At 40.2% G+C, this 15,481-nt stretch overlaps 1 protein-coding gene across 3 annotated transcripts; it reads left to right on the top strand.

The window, feature by feature from the left end:
* Positions 1–7,672: 7,672 nt before the first annotated feature.
* On the top strand, positions 7,673–14,787 carry KDELR1 (KDEL endoplasmic reticulum protein retention receptor 1). 3 transcript variants are annotated; one of them, XM_063301219.1, is made up of 6 exons: positions 7,673–7,749; positions 8,317–8,461; positions 9,547–9,647; positions 10,668–10,826; positions 11,973–12,225; positions 13,995–14,787. In XM_063301219.1, the coding sequence occupies exons 2-6, from the start codon at positions 8,371–8,373 to the stop codon at positions 14,027–14,029; spliced, it is 639 nt and encodes a 212-aa protein (XP_063157289.1). In that variant the 5' UTR covers positions 7,673–7,749; positions 8,317–8,370; the 3' UTR covers positions 14,030–14,787. The 3 variants fall into 3 exon arrangements, with proteins under 3 accessions (XP_063157289.1, XP_063157288.1, XP_063157287.1); XM_063301218.1 differs by lacking the exon at positions 7,673–7,749 and adding an exon at positions 8,158–8,248; XM_063301217.1 differs by lacking the exon at positions 7,673–7,749 and having other exon boundaries at positions 8,168–8,461.
* The last annotated feature ends 694 nt before the right edge of the window (positions 14,788–15,481 follow it).

Raw genomic sequence — 15,481 nt, 5'->3', positions numbered from 1 at the left:
AGTACATTCACACACAGGTTTGCAATGGAACTACTGGAAGAAACTAGACACCAATTTTGAGGTTGCGCTGCCCTCTGTTGCCCACAGAAGAGACTGCAAATGCAAGAAAAATAATCACTTAATTATTGGAGACAGAGAAGCAAATTTAGTTCTTTGCTGAAGTGCATCAAGATTATCTGCTAAGCAAGAGTTGCTTCACATTCAATGCTAGGTAATAATTTCTTTGAAGTGTACATGTAGTTTGTCATATACGATGATCATAAATATATGCTGTTTGCTATATGTTTATACAGGTATGTGGGGAAAAGCCTGGATATTTGCAATTTTGTATACAGAGCATTGCATGCATCTGGGTCATCATCTATGTACAAAGATTCTGGGAAGTTAAACAGCCCCTAGAAAATGCTGTTAACAGCCAAGCTGATAATCAACACAATCTTACAAGATGATGCAGATAATGTGCTACATGCAGTTTGTAAACAGATAAAGGCCAAGGGACTGAAAAAGATCAATTTATATTCCAGTACCAAAAAAAGGCAGTATTGAGCACTGTTCAGTGCTCAAGCTACTGAACAATTGCATTTATTTCACATATGATAATGCTGAAAATTTTACAATCTAGACTTCAAGAATACATGGAATTAGGAGTCTGTAAATTGGATTCAAGAGAGGCAGGGGCATCTCAGATCACACTGTTAATACCTGATGGATAATAGAACAGGGAAAAGAAGTTACCTGTTTCTGCTCCACGGATTACACAATGTCGTTTGACTGTATAGACCACAATAAGCTGTGGATAGCTTTGAAAAACATGGGTGTCCCAGGGTACCTCATCTACCTATTAAAGAATTTGTACGATGATCAGGAAACAACAGTTAGAATGGAACATGGAACAATTAAATGGGAAACAAGTGCACTAAGATTGTATACTGTCATCTTATTTACTTAACTTATATGCATAATGTATATAGAGACGCTGGACTAAAAGAATTAGAAACTGAAATTATTACAATTGCTGGGGGAACCATTCACAGCATGAGATATCCTGCTTATACCAGTTTGATGGCTGGAAGCAAGGAATACAAGGAATCTCTTTTGAAGGTGAAGAAGAAAGTGCAAAAATGGGTCTACTGCTAAAATTAAAGAAACATGGGATTGTATGAAAAGGCAATACCAATACAATACCCACAGGTGGAGAAGAAGCTGAATTGTAACAGATGTATACCTTCCTAGGCTCAAAAATTCACAAGGATGGGGCTGTGTAGCCATGAAATAAAACAGATATCTGATATTGGGAAGAAAATTTGTAACAGATCTAAACGAAATATTATAGTTCAGAACCATCACACTGAGAACGAAGTATATACTGTGAAACCTGTTGTTGTAACATACGGCTGCAAAAGTTGGACCATCTCAAAAGCTGAACAAAGGAAAACGGATGCCTTTGCACTGTGATGCTGGAGAATTAGAAGTTAATATCTTGGACTGATAATACTTTGGACTGCAAGAACATGTCATTTAATATTAGATGAAGGAACAACCAGATCGCTCTTCGGAAACACCAATAATTAAGCTACAGCTTAAATATTTTGCGCACATAATACAAAGGCAGGAGTTACTGGAGAAGACCCTGATGTTTGGAAAAATCAAAAGCAATAAAAAAAGAGGCCAAGAGACAAGAAGGTGGCTTGACTCCCATCACCAATGACTCAAGCAAGATCTTGTAAGAACTAAGGACCTATCATTGAGAGAGAATCCTGGCAAATATCATCCATAAGGCCATAAAGAGTCAGAAATGACTGAAGAACAACAAAGGATCATCATATATGACAGTGTGCAAAAATGAGTGAATGAATCAGGACAATTTCCATATAGAAGTGCCTTCCTTATAAAATCTTCTTCAGGGAGAAATGGCCTTCAAAAGCACTTACACCTTATCCTCCTGGTTCCCATTCTAAATACTTCTAGCTGATTCAAGCAAACACATTTTTTGGAATAGTTTCTTAAACAGAATGCTCCCTTATCACCACCCTCCTTTTCCCCCTCCCATCAGCCCTTCTTTTCAACTCTGTCTTAACCACGGAATTTTCTGAGCCGTTGAGGCAGAAGGAGCTCTCACAGCTGAGAGGCTATGTTCAAGCTTTTCTCTAAGAGAAGTGACTGGCCCTTGTTCAGATTTAAGCATAAGCAAGCACCAGTCCTGGCACGCAGAGCAGTGAGACTGTTTGCATCGTAACAAGGGGGATCTGATTGGAGTGGTAGCACCGTAGCTCTTTACGTTAATTCTCTTTCCTAGATGAAGAAGAAACTCTCCCATTTAAATATTTCTGGATAAGAGAAACAACCAGGTAAGTACAAGTACAGGTAATTGTCAAAACACTGTCCAGGTAAGTTTCTGCCCTTGAGAACGTCTACACCGCCTTAGTGAGTTGCCTTTGGTCTACAGAGCTATCACGAGAAATGTAGAGGGTGGAACTCCCACATCAAGGAATATTCACATTTATTTATTTTATAAACTTATTCACCGCCCATCTCTCCCCAATGGGGGGACTCTGGGCGGCTTACAATAAAACAAGATTAAAATATAAAACCATTACAATTACAAAATACAATAAAGATATAAATATAATATAGCAGTGAGAAGACCTGCAAAAGCTTTAAACCCCTAGGTGCAGTTGGTAGAGGCTAGCAAAAATAACCTTTTCTTTTCTCCTCAAAACTGATGTGATCTGCAGCTTGGAGAACATGAACTGAGGTTCAAGATTCACAGGCTTCCTTGGGGGCAGGTAAGGACAGGGACTAATACATGCAAAGGCCTTCCAGATTCATCACTGTGGTGTCTTTTCTACTGATCAATAACAGACCCTAGAGTTAGCGGTAAAGGTAGGTTTTTCTGCTGCTTGCCTTACTAAAACTTCTAGAAGAACTAACTCCAGTGAGTCTGCAACAGTAAGCTTGGGCAGAGTGGGTCCCCTCAATTAAACGTTGTCCCTTTGTGGGACTGAGGAGGCGTGCCTTCTGTCACTGCCTCTGCCCTCTGGAACAGCATCTCCCCAAGAGATATGCATGGCCCCCATTCTCCTGGGGCTCCAGAAGGCCCTTGAAACCTGGCTTTGTTCCCAGGTTTGGGGTTAGTGTGTCTGTAGAGCCCCTGTTCTGTTTATATTGTCATGGTTGGTTTTAGTTCGGACTGCCATGTCTTGTTTTCATGTTTTTTAACAGTTTTTAATTGTATATTTGGATACTGAAAACCACTGAGTCTTCTGGAATGGGTGGCCATAATAAACTTACAACAACAACAACATACAAGGTACTCAAAGTAACTGAGCAAGCAGATCACAGGCATGCTTAACTGATGCATAATAACAGTAACCTAATATATTATGCCCTTCCGACCAAGATATAGACCTTATTATATTTATAAATTGAGGTATTGTAGTGGTTTTTCTGTGTGAATAATGCTGTCACCACAAACAGGAACTCTTCGGGGACAGTGGGGCCACACCAGTTGTGGGTCTACTTTGGGGGGAGGTCCTTCCAGAGATTAAACTCAGTAAACTCAGGGATTACTGTTTGAGTCTCCAACCACATCAGCTGCAACTTCTTTTTGCTCCTTTTTTGTTGTTGTTGTTCCTTCTGTTTCTTCAGGAGAGGTAGTTGGTGTGTCTTGCTCCAATGTGAGAAGGTTGCTCAGCTTGTCTCAGCTGTTTATCCTGAACACTTCTTCTCAAATTAGGTTTGAGACAATCGAACCTTGAACACAAGATAGAGTCTAAGAACAGGATTCATTTTCTCTAGTGGCAATGATGTCATCTAAAAAGCACTGGGTGTCTCAACAGCTGGGTAGCATTTGATCTATGGCTCTCTGCCGAAGAACTGGTGTTGAGGCTCCTCCAAAACCAAGTCTGTTATAATGATATAATCCTTTATGTGAATTTATGGCTCACATTAGAAGTGAATGGCAAAAGCATATCAATGCAATTGGACACTGGTTTTGCTTTATCAGTTCTATCACAACATAAATTTGAGTAGCATTTCGCCTATCCTAAACTAAAGCTAGAGATATGATTTAATTCTTATACTGGAGATAAGATCATTTCCATTGGAGTGAAACATGTAACTTTAAAATACAGAACTGGCAAGGTATGTTAGACGTACATGTTGTGAGAACAGGTGGACCAACACTCTGGGTTAGTATGGCTACAGAAGCTGCTTGGAATTCCATCAGCACCCTGCACTCTGTGCTTCTTAAAATGAAGACTGCAAACAGTAAGCTGAAAAAGATATTGAATGATGCTGCACATGTTTTCAAAGATGGCATTGGCATACTCAAGTGCATAAAGCACTGTTTCAAATACTGTAAGCATATCTGATTCCATAACACAAAACGTAGAAAGTGACTTGGATCAGAGGGGAAGCTGATGGGAGTCTTGACCCAGCTACTAAAAAGAATGGAACTGTCAGGATCTGTGGTGATTTTCAAGTTACCATAATCTACTATTATAGTTTGAGCAACAACAATTGGCTAGAATTTACTAATCTCGGAGCACAGGGTAGGTGGGGGGAACATTTCAACAAACAGGCCTAGCAGAACGTTAGCTACAGATGGAACTAGCAGTAGGTTCCAAGGTGTTTCTCATCATACACTCACACAAATGGTTATATCATTATACCAAACTTGGTTCTGGATAGCACCTGCATGAGGGCTTTGGCAGGAAGCCATGGACCAAAGGTTACAAGACAATCCAGGCATCCTGACCTATTTAGAAGACGTCATTGTCATTGGAGAAAAGGATGAAATCTATCTATAAAATCTCAAGCACTGTGGCAGAGATAGGGGGACTGTAGCCTTTGAGCACAATGCAACAAATCTGACTTCTTTATACCAAGTATTTCATACTGCAGTCCAGCTGTTGACACATAAAACCTACACAAGTGTGCAGAGAACAAACAGTGGTGAGTGCCCCAAGACCACAAACAGCTATGACTCTTTTCTAGGATTTGTCAGTTGTACTGTCAGTTACAGGTAGTCCTTACTTAACAACCATTCATTTAGCAACGGTTCAGACTTAACGATGGTCCTGGAAAAATCAGCTTACAGCTGGTCCTTGCACTTATGACTGTTGCAGCGTCCCCACAGTCACGTGATCACGATTTGGGTGCTTGGCAACCGGTTTGCATTTACAACCGTTGCAGCGTCCCACAGTCACATGATCACCATTTTCGACCTTCCCCACCGGCTCTGGCAAGCAAAATCAATGGGGAACCACATGATTCCCTTAACAACCATCAGGTTCACTTAACAACCAAAGTAATTTGCTTCACCACCACTGCAAAAAGGTGGTAAAATCGGGTTGGATTCACTTAATGACTGCTTCGCTTAGCAACTGAAATTCCAGTCCCCATTGTGGTTGTTAAGCAAGGACTACCTGTATACTGCCAAATTTAGCCACTGCGCTTTATCCCTTGAACACTTTACTGTAAGTGGGGAAGGAATGGCCCTGGCCAAAACAGTGGAAACAAGCTCTCGCAGGAGCAAATCATCAGCAGCACATTAGACATAGTGCTCACACATCATATCTTGCACTTAGCAGTGAAATTGGCTTGTGATGCCTCGCAATATGGCTTCAATGTAGTCGTAGCACATCAGAAACAATGACCTGCCGTGAATGACTAGTAGCTTTGGCATCATGCTCACTCACATCTGCAGAGCAAAATTAGGCACAAATAGGCAGGGAAGTACTGAGCTTGGTTTGGGGAGTTAAAAGTTTCAACCCATATTTTCTATGGAAGGTAACGTACTCTTATCCCTGACCATCAATCACTGCTGGCAATCTTCAGTCCACAAGAAGGGATTCTGCTTACACAGTAGCAGCTGTTCAAAAATGTTGGGCTTTGCTCTTTGGAAAATACAGGTGCAAAATCGAACTAAAGGGGTACACGATCATGCAAACGTTGATGGACTGTCTCATTTAGTTCTACACAGTAAGCCATCTAAAAAACCTACATTAAATGGGAATTTCTTTGACTTTTTTCTGTTACAGAGATAGAGTCTTCCTATCACACCTGAGATTATTCATAGAGATACTGAGAGGGGCACAACACTGTCTCAAGTCTACCCAGCAAAAGTATCGCTTTATGGAATCTTATGGGCATCGTGATGAACTTATACTGGACAGCCACCGTATTATGTAAGGTTCCATGTCATACCATCCAAGCTGAGTGTTCAAGTATTGGAGGAACTAATAACTGGACATCTTGCAATTAAAAAGGTAAAGGTTCCTAGTATTGTGTGGTGGCTGGGAATAGGCAAACAAACTGAACAGCTTGCAACATGTGTCCAAGAAATGCCCAAAACACACCACCTTTGGGAATGGCCTGCCTTGCCATGGCAATAAACACACAAACTTTGCAAGACCATTGATGGGCACCACACGTTTTGTTTTCAAGGGTTTTAACAATAGCCTTGCATACTCCAGGTATATGACTGTAATAATAGATGTTTCAGAACAAGAACAACTGGTGACTGACAACGGGGCACAATCTGTAGCTGCACACCTTCAGACGTTCCTAAAAAGACATACTCATATTATCCAATTACAAATGAATTGGCTGAAAGTTTCTAGGTTGCTTTGTGACATCTGGAGAAAATATCACGCTAAATCGGAAGTTTACAAAATTTCTGCTTGTATATTGCAATGCAGTATATGCAGCAAGAAATCAAACACCAATGATGCTGTTCTTACATTCAAGGATGGACCTTCTAAAACCTCCTCAGAGAAATGTTCAGAACAAACAGCCAAAACAAGCTGAGCAGTCATCTCTCACTAAAATGGGACCAGCTGGGGGGTGGGGAACAGAAATACAGAAAGAAAAGGTTATAACCAATTTGGTTGGATATACTCAATTGTAATTCCTGAGTTACCAACAAAAGCACTTGCCCTCGGGGTAGACACTGACAGTCGCTCCACTATCACCAGTACCAACAGATTGTGGTAACAGACATTATCCAATCAGCACACAAAAAGCGCCACAGTATTAGATTTGTAAATATAATAAGGGCTGTTATCTCTGCAGAAAGGGCATAGTGTTTGGATTATTATTGATTGATTAAACATGCTGCTGATCTTGCATTGTTGCTCAGTTACCCTGGGCTGCCTATATTTGTTGCAATTCTTGAAACTCCCTGGAGTTGGTTCTTTTAGATGTTTCAGTAAATTCCAAAACCTACTCCTGGCAAGTGTCTGATTAGTCAAAAAAATACAACAGGCACGCTTAATCACTCAGGAATAACAATAACCCCATACACTAGAATTACAAGTTCACACTACAGACGCAAATTATAGTACTGTTATTCTTATGCTGCTTTCCGGCCAAGGGCCCTCAAAGCAGCAGTATACAATAAAGTTAAAATATATAATAAAAATAGCTATTGGGATAGGAAGGGATGCAAGCCAGGATCTGATAGATTTGTGTCGAAGGTGTGTGTGTATATCCGAATGTTGTGCGTGCCATATGGTGCGTTCAACCAGTTTCCTTTTCTAGTGCAGACGTGGCCCCAGCTGAGCGGAAAGGCTCGTGGGGACGCGCCTCTGGAAAAATCCCAGTTAACAGCAGCGCCCCCGGCCAGGTCCCGGGCACCGTCTCTGCAAAGCAGCTGAAACCGAAATCGGAAACCTTTTTCTCGCTTCCTGCAAGGTGCCCATGAAGGCAGAGTCGAGCTTGTCTCCAAGAAGACTTTAAAGATAGGTAATATCTCGGTCGTATTTTAACTGTTACGGTGCAATGCAGCTCGCCCGCCCCTGCCTGAGCAAGGACCTCCTACCCTTCGCTCCCCTCCTTCCCCGGGACTAAAACACGTAACATGTGGGCGCATCCCGGAAAACGCATTGGCGCCTTTTCTCGTGGGTGTGAAGGGGCAGGGATTACACGGCAACGCGTGTCCCCGCCGTCCTATTTTCCCACGGGCTGGCGGAAGGCTTTTCTGCAGAAACATAAATTCCCCTTTAAAGAGGATTCCCTGCAAGACGAACTCTCCGCAAAGACCCACCTTTGCCCTCCCACGCGAAGGGCTCTGCTCGCGAGCGAACCCGACTGAATTCTTCAATCCTGCCCCCGCCCACCCGCTGGATTAATCCGGCCCACCTGTGGGTGTGGCAAAACTTTCTCCCCTCCCCTTTTGTGGCCTTCGTTCCCAGCCATCCTTATGCACGCCCTTGTAATCCGGCTTGCGGTTTTAGATCCAAAGGTTCGAGAAAATAAAACGATTTCTTCTTCATCAACCCACTCTGCTCTCGTCCCCTGCTCTTTATGCAGATTTCCCATTGAGAAAGTAAGCAAAGCTTTCCACAGCAACCCACCCGGAACACGATGAATCTATTCCGCTTCCTGGGAGACATTTCTCATCTGTTGGCTATCATCATCCTGCTATTGAAGATCTGGAAGACCCGATCATGTGCTGGTAAGGAAAACGGGGGCGGGCAGGGGAGACGAACGGATCCCTTCGCCGCCCCACTGTGTCTCTCCCTCTACAGCAATCGAGGATGACTTTATTCCTGGCCTGAAAGTGATTGCGTGAAAGTAGTGCATGTATGGATTTGAGCCTGAACCAACTTGGGAACTGACTAATTTACACGTGCATTTTACTAAATTCCTCTAATCCTCTCTGTCTTCTTTAAAGCTGCAATTTTGTCTATACTGTGAGGGTTAAGCTCCATGCTGGGGGCTACTTCCACGTAAACCTTCTGAGGTCACAAGTTGGTTTTATCTGTCTATCTACTGTATCCACACACATATCTACATCTACATCTACATCTACATCTACATCTAACCTTTTATTTCTCTAGATTTGTATTTCGGGAACTCAACTGGGTTGATGTGGCCTTTATTATATGTATCTGTTGCATTTCCATGACACATTTTTAGAGAGCCATGTATTTGTGGGTTAGTATTTGAAACCAATGTTCTGTAACTACAACATCTATTTATTGCTTTTAGAGAAAGAACTGCTTTGAAAAAATGTATGGCCATCCTCATTTGGAAAAAGGGCTGGGAGAAAGGAAGCCTTAATGCAGCAAAGTTGATGTCATTCTTTCTTGATTTGTTAAAACTCTGTAATTTGTTAAAGACAGTGAATAATGATGTGGAAACTGAGATAGGATTGGATAAAACTGGCTGATCTCTTCCTCCTGACAATACCGCCCCCACCCAGACTGGGTGTAGATTTTTTTAAGCTTGAAGAAAAAGCATGAGCAGATCTGGGAAGGACCATTGATTAAGCCCCGTTAGTGATGCCTTCTGATCTGTGGGCAACATCTTACTTTCCCAGCTCCAGGGCTCTTCTGAATTTTTTAATGCTTCAACTACCAAAACTTCCTTTGGTTTAAGGAGCTGTGATGTTGGATGACAAATCCTGAAGAGGTTTGAAGGACCTTCTCTTTGCTTTTCCTAATGATCAACAGGATGACTTTCTGCTGTTTTAATTTTTTTTTAAATGTTATTTTCTCATGTGACTGTGAGTTACACTGCCCTGTGCTTGTCTTCCAGGGATCTCTGGGAAGAGTCAAGCTCTCTTTGCCATTGTTTTCACTACTCGGTACCTAGATCTGTTTACCAACTACATCTCGTTGTACAACACCTCCATGAAGGTACAGGAGTGAGGTTGGACTCCATAGTTTGTTATTGTGGCTGGTTAGAAGGCTGATAGGCTTGGGTGATGGGTGCATCTGACACAGAGAATAAAATAGTTGGTCCTAAGTTTCTATTGTCTTCTCCTGCTTCTTTCTGTATGCACATTCTGCTTCAATAATGTGGCACCACTATCAGCTATAAAAGGGGATAGGGTAAGGTGATCAGTCTTTTACAGTGCTGGCCTAAACACAGGAATCCAAAAGTACATCTTCCTGAATCAGTGAAACTCCTGTTAGGTAAGTATGAAGTCTTAATTTGTTTTATCTAATTGCTTGTCATGTTTAAGTAACAGAGTTCATACAAAAATTAAGTTGATGGAGAAGAATTTGATGTGGATATCAGTTGCTGTGTTGGCAGAGAATAAGAGTTACAAAACTGTTAGCAATGTTAGTTTTTTAGTTTTACCAAAACTTTTTGCGCTGTGAGTAGTCCTGGATAAGCTAAAAGTAAGCATGTGGTGTATTATTATACCAGTTAAAGGTTAAAACCAATATGTTGGTTGGCAGCTCTGACCTTGAAAAGCAGTTGCAGAATATGCTAACCTGATTCATGAGACTGGTGTCCCAATTCTCAGTGTGCCTCAATTAGAGATAGCAGAGAGAAACAGCTGTGCATTAATACTATTGGGGGAAGTTGGTTATAGTTGAAATTAGAACAGTTGTGGGGAACTGGTGGCCTTCCAAATACTGCTGAACTTAAAATTTTTGGCTTCTATCATTATTGGGATGCTGCCTGGGAATTGTAGTTCAGCAACATCTAGAAGGCTTTGGGTTCCCCATACGTCATATAAATGAGGAGATATCAGTGAGGCAGTCTAGTTTATAAGAAGGAATCCTAATCTTTCAGAAAGATCCCCAAGGGAAAGACAGACTCTCTATTGAAGGGTCCAGGGTTTGAGCATTGATTACACTCAGAATTTGAGAGATAAATAATACTTAATCTCAGTGACCCTTCTTGATCTATGTTATCTTCTGCAGGTGGTGTATGTTGCCTGTTCCTATGCTACTGTATGGATGATCTATAGCAAATTCAAAGCCACCTATGATGGCAACCATGACACCTTCAGAGTGGAGTTCCTGGTTATTCCTACAGCAGTGTTAGCTTTCCTAGTGAATCATGATTTCACACCCCTAGAGGTAATTAAATGTATGCTAGTGTAAACAAGCCCAAACTTCTAACATGCAGCTATATGATGTGTTCTGGTTCTATTGCTAAAATTGTTCATTTGATTGGCAAATGGCCACATTTAGTATTATAGTCCCTGCTTGTTCTGCTACTGTACGTCTAGTTTCTCTTATGGTTATAAGCTTGAGCTAATTCTGTTTTCTAAGGCAGCACTACATTTATTCAACTATTCCTATGTGCTCATGTGCTAACTAAACGTGAAGTGCATGGGGATAGATGGCATTGAAATAGAATTGCTTTATACTTGCACTTGTTTAAATCAGAAACTGTTCTTTCAAGAAGAAGAAAGAAATTATCAGAAGACGTTATTAAGCTATGAGTGATCTATGAGTTTACAACCTCAATTTTTATTTAAAAAAATATCCAACAATGGATTGGAGCAGTGGAGGTGTCAAGACAGCACTTTGAATCCAGACATAGCTTAGTTGTGATTTGTCAAGTCACGACTGACTCACTGAATTCAGTGCCGCTCAGGCATGACTGGTTTAGCGTGGATCCAGCCCTATGGGTAGATAAGTTAAAGGTTAAGACTTCGGGGCAGAGTTGATTTCTGGCAATCTTATTCATGTAATTTTCTTGACAAGAATACAGAAGTGTGATTATTCAGGTGGTGGTGATTTTAACTTCCTAATCTGGCCTATAGCCCTGAAATTTCCAGGAGCTTCGCATCCAAGAACTAACCAGGTCTGCAATGGTTTGGTTTTTTTTTTGAGATCAGACAAGATTTGGCTTGGTAGTGCCCTATATGTGGGCAATTCTCTCAAGACAATAACCAATTAAAGGATGAGATACTTGGAGTTCACAAAACACCCAGTAGAAGGGCTTATTGGAGACAGTTTGCAAAGAGATACATGTCGCATCAGCATTTGCAGTGTTTCCAAGACAAATTGTCTAAAAGTGAGTTGGAGCAGATGTATCCTAAATCTATCACACAAATCTGTCCTGAATCTTGCAGTGCAACAGTGGACCACGCAAATGTTCAGTTCTGAATAACTGCTGTCAGGGCAACACAACTTTGCAAATATAATGAGCTGTCCTGTTTCATAATCAGAAAATATATATTCCAACAAAACTATTTTTCTCCTGGATTCCTCCAGATTCTCTGGACCTTCTCCATCTACCTGGAGTCAGTGGCTATTTTGCCACAACTCTTCATGGTCAGTAAAACAGGTGAGGCAGAGACAATCACCAGTCATTATCTCTTCGCTTTGGGAGTCTACCGCGCCCTCTACCTGTTCAACTGGATTTGGCGTTATCAGTTTGAGGGCTTCTTCGACCTCATTGCCATTGTGGCTGGCTTGGTGCAAACTATCCTATACTGCGATTTCTTCTACCTCTACATTACAAAAGGTATTTTGCAACAAGAGTTAATGGAAACTAGATTTGTTGGCTGAAACCCCATTAGTTTGAGAAAGAGAGGTAGTGTTCTGAGATGTGAGGCTTTTAGCAAGGCGCTTGGGATGTTAAAATTATTTGGGAATCAGTACATCTCAACCTGTCTAAACGTGTGTTGAATAAACGTTACTGCGTAGCTGGAAGCTCACTAGAGGGCCCTCTTCAACTAAACTCAATCCTCAATCTCTTTGATGCTAGGAAGCATATTAACCAATAGCTCTTTACTAATTGTAAGTTGACAAATTAATTAGCAATTTCATCACCTTTTTTCCATAGGATCAAAAAGAAGTTGCAAAAAAAAATAGTTCACATATCCAAAACTGTGAGCACTAAAAAGCTATTTCTGTAGGACTGAATAAAATGAAATCTGTTGGGCTTGTCTACCAGAGATTAGATTAGGTATTCTATTAAAGGGTGACTGACTGACCAATATGTATTGCTTTTTTACTATTTTTACTTCTAGCATCAAAATTATTTGAACTGTCTGTTAAGTATTGAAATCCCTAACAAAGTGTGTGTGTGTGTTTTAAAGAGAAGTGCAAGATTATTATATTTGATCTATGTGCATGCAAATAGGCATACATTCACCACTAAAGTATACAGGTAGTCCTCACTTAACAACCATTCATTTACTTACAGTTCAGACTTACAACGGTGCTGAAAAAACTGACTTAAGAGCGGTCCTCACACCTGTGACCATCGCAGTGTCCCTGTGGTCACATGATCACGGTTTGGGTGCTTGGCAACCGGTTCACATTTATGACTGCCGCATTGTCCCATGGTCATGTGATCGCCATTTTCGACCTTCCTGGCCGGCTTCTAGTAAGCTAAATGAATGGGGAACTGCGTGATTCGCTTAATGACCATGTGGTTCGCTTAATGCCTGCAGTGATTCGCATAACAACGGCTGCAAAAAAGGTCATAAAACTAGGTTGAATTCACTTAATGACTGCTTCACTTAGCAACTGTTAAGCGAGGACTACCTGTAATTACAAAGATATACAGAGACTTAAAAGCCAACCACAAGAAAACTTTTAGTATGCCAGACAGCTCGTGATGTCTTCCTCCAAACTCACATTTCAGCTCTGCTCCCCACCCTTTTTTTGTCCCTCTTCTTCAGCAGATACTTGGCATTCTATAGCTGCTAAGTAAATCAGTTTTCATTACTTGGTTTAAAAAATGTTTTGTGTTTCTGCAACTTGCATTTTCCACTGGCAGTTACATATAGTCAGTATTGTTTTTGCTTCATATGGCTAGGCAGAAAGTTGAGATTACTACTGAAATATATATAGTGGAACCTGCAGTGTGTAGCATTTCTGTTCAGCCATGACTTCTTCCCCTACCTCCTTTTTCATTTCTTTATTCCCATAACAGTAAGTTAGTATTCCATGCCCAATAAAAACACTCAGTCGTCAAAAGGCTGTTTTGGGCAGTATCGCTGCTACACTTACATTGTGTGCTCATCGTGATATTTTAATAGGATAACTAACATTGCTATCAGCAGATGAAATGAGGATATGAACACAAATTCTATGGTGTCATACTGGATAACTTATCTGTATTGACTATTCTTGGGTAATGCTTTCTTAATTAAAATATTGTTAAAAATATTTTTTTCTCTTTCTAGAGGCAGTGGCACCATATCATTTGATATGTTGCCTAAAATTTAATGAAGTATACCTCTCTAAGTTCTTACATCTTTTTATTTCTATTTCCTCTTGCAGTTCTAAAAGGCAAGAAGTTGAGTTTGCCTGCATAAGTTAAGATCAAGACAGCAACAAAATACTTTGGCCGAGGAGAATGAAGGGAATGCTTCACAGAAAATTAGACATGCAGATTCAGATTTCTTTTTTTAAAAAAGTTAGTGACCTATTGATCTCAACTTCCACCCTGAACTTTTATCTAAGTGTGGTTTGAGACAAAACAATGGATGGTTATTCTACTCAACAGACTGCTATAGACGGGGGTGAGGCAAAATGCAGCTTGAATCCCAAGCTAATAATGACTACTCCTGGTTAATATGTAGATTGTAGATTTGGGGGTTTTTTTTAAACCCATTTTGATCATTCTCAGTGTCTAAAATGCTCAAGTATTATTTTTTGATGAATCAGCACACGTAGGAAATATAATTAAAAAAACCTCTGTTATCTCTATCCTCTTAGTTTGCACTCATTATTTTGGGTGCTATGTTGATAAATGCTAATAAGATGTAAGCTTTTCTGTTCATGAAGGCCTGGTGCTGCAAAGCTATCCAGATAGACAGGAGTGCTTGCAAATTGTGTTTCTTTTAAGTATGGGTTTTTCTTTGGATCTCAGTTTTTGAAACATTAGTGGCAAGAAAATACCCTCTCCTTTAAATATTTGTCACTTAACTCTTCATTTTTGTATTATTTGATGGTTAAACCTTCATCCACTTTAAATAAAATGGAAAAAACTCTTCCCCTTATTAATTAGTGCCTTTGTGGGAAGGATGGGAATTTAAATAAAAATAAATTCTGCTTTTTTTCCTGTTTGTAATCTTTGTGCTTCACTTTTCATGTCTTCATTGTCCAATATTAACCTTTTTTTATAATGCTTTTTCTGAACTCTCTTAAAGCAGTGACTGATTCTCCTGGGGCCTATTCTACATTAAATGCTTGGGTTAGAAAATGCTTTCTATAAATGCCACATATCTGCTGCTCCTTGATACATCATCATCCCTGAATCGATAACAAATTTGTATGTTTTCATATGACAAGTATATTTTTAATCTCTGTTGTGCTGCTGCTGTGAACCTCAACAATTGGTAGAAACATAAATTGAAGCCCTGTTTCAGCCAATTTAGGCTTTCAATTTGTATTATAGCCTGATTTAAAGTATAAGTATGTGCATGTGACTCAGAAATTAATAGCCAGAGCTCCCTTTGGATGAGTGCATACGATTAGACCTTTAAACATAAAATTTCAATATCATATGTGAAAACAAAATCTTTAGTATGGTTGCTTTGAAGACTATGAAGATTGCACTCAACACGCAATTTTATAGTTACTTAGAAGTAAGTGCCATTGAATTCAGTGTGTGTATGGGAGGGGGCCATTTCTAAATAGCCATACTAAATTACTATCTGTTGAAGTAATTCTCTACTACAGTTCCTCAGCTAGTTTTCTTTTAATTTATAAAGCAAAATGTTTGCAATTTGTTTCTAATTGTGATTAGCCATTGGAAAATGAAT

Source organism: Candoia aspera, chromosome 4 (assembly GCF_035149785.1).
Source record: "Candoia aspera isolate rCanAsp1 chromosome 4, rCanAsp1.hap2, whole genome shotgun sequence".
NCBI lineage: Eukaryota > Metazoa > Chordata > Lepidosauria > Squamata > Boidae > Candoia > Candoia aspera.
This window is presented reverse-complemented; position numbering and strand designations above follow the sequence as displayed.

What these genes read in the sequence shown, in the direction of transcription:
- KDELR1 (XM_063301219.1), top strand. Translation starts at nt 8,371, where the DNA reads ATGAATCTATTCCGCTTCCTGGGAGACATTTCTCATCTGTTGGCTATC. An exon ending in ATGATTTCACACCCCTAGAG is followed by an intron (nt 10,827 to 11,972) that starts GTAATTAAATGT and finishes GGATTCCTCCAG; the next exon opens with ATTCTCTGGACCTTCTCCAT. An exon ending in CTACCTCTACATTACAAAAG is followed by an intron (nt 12,226 to 13,994) that starts GTATTTTGCAAC and finishes TTCCTCTTGCAG; the next exon opens with TTCTAAAAGGCAAGAAGTTG.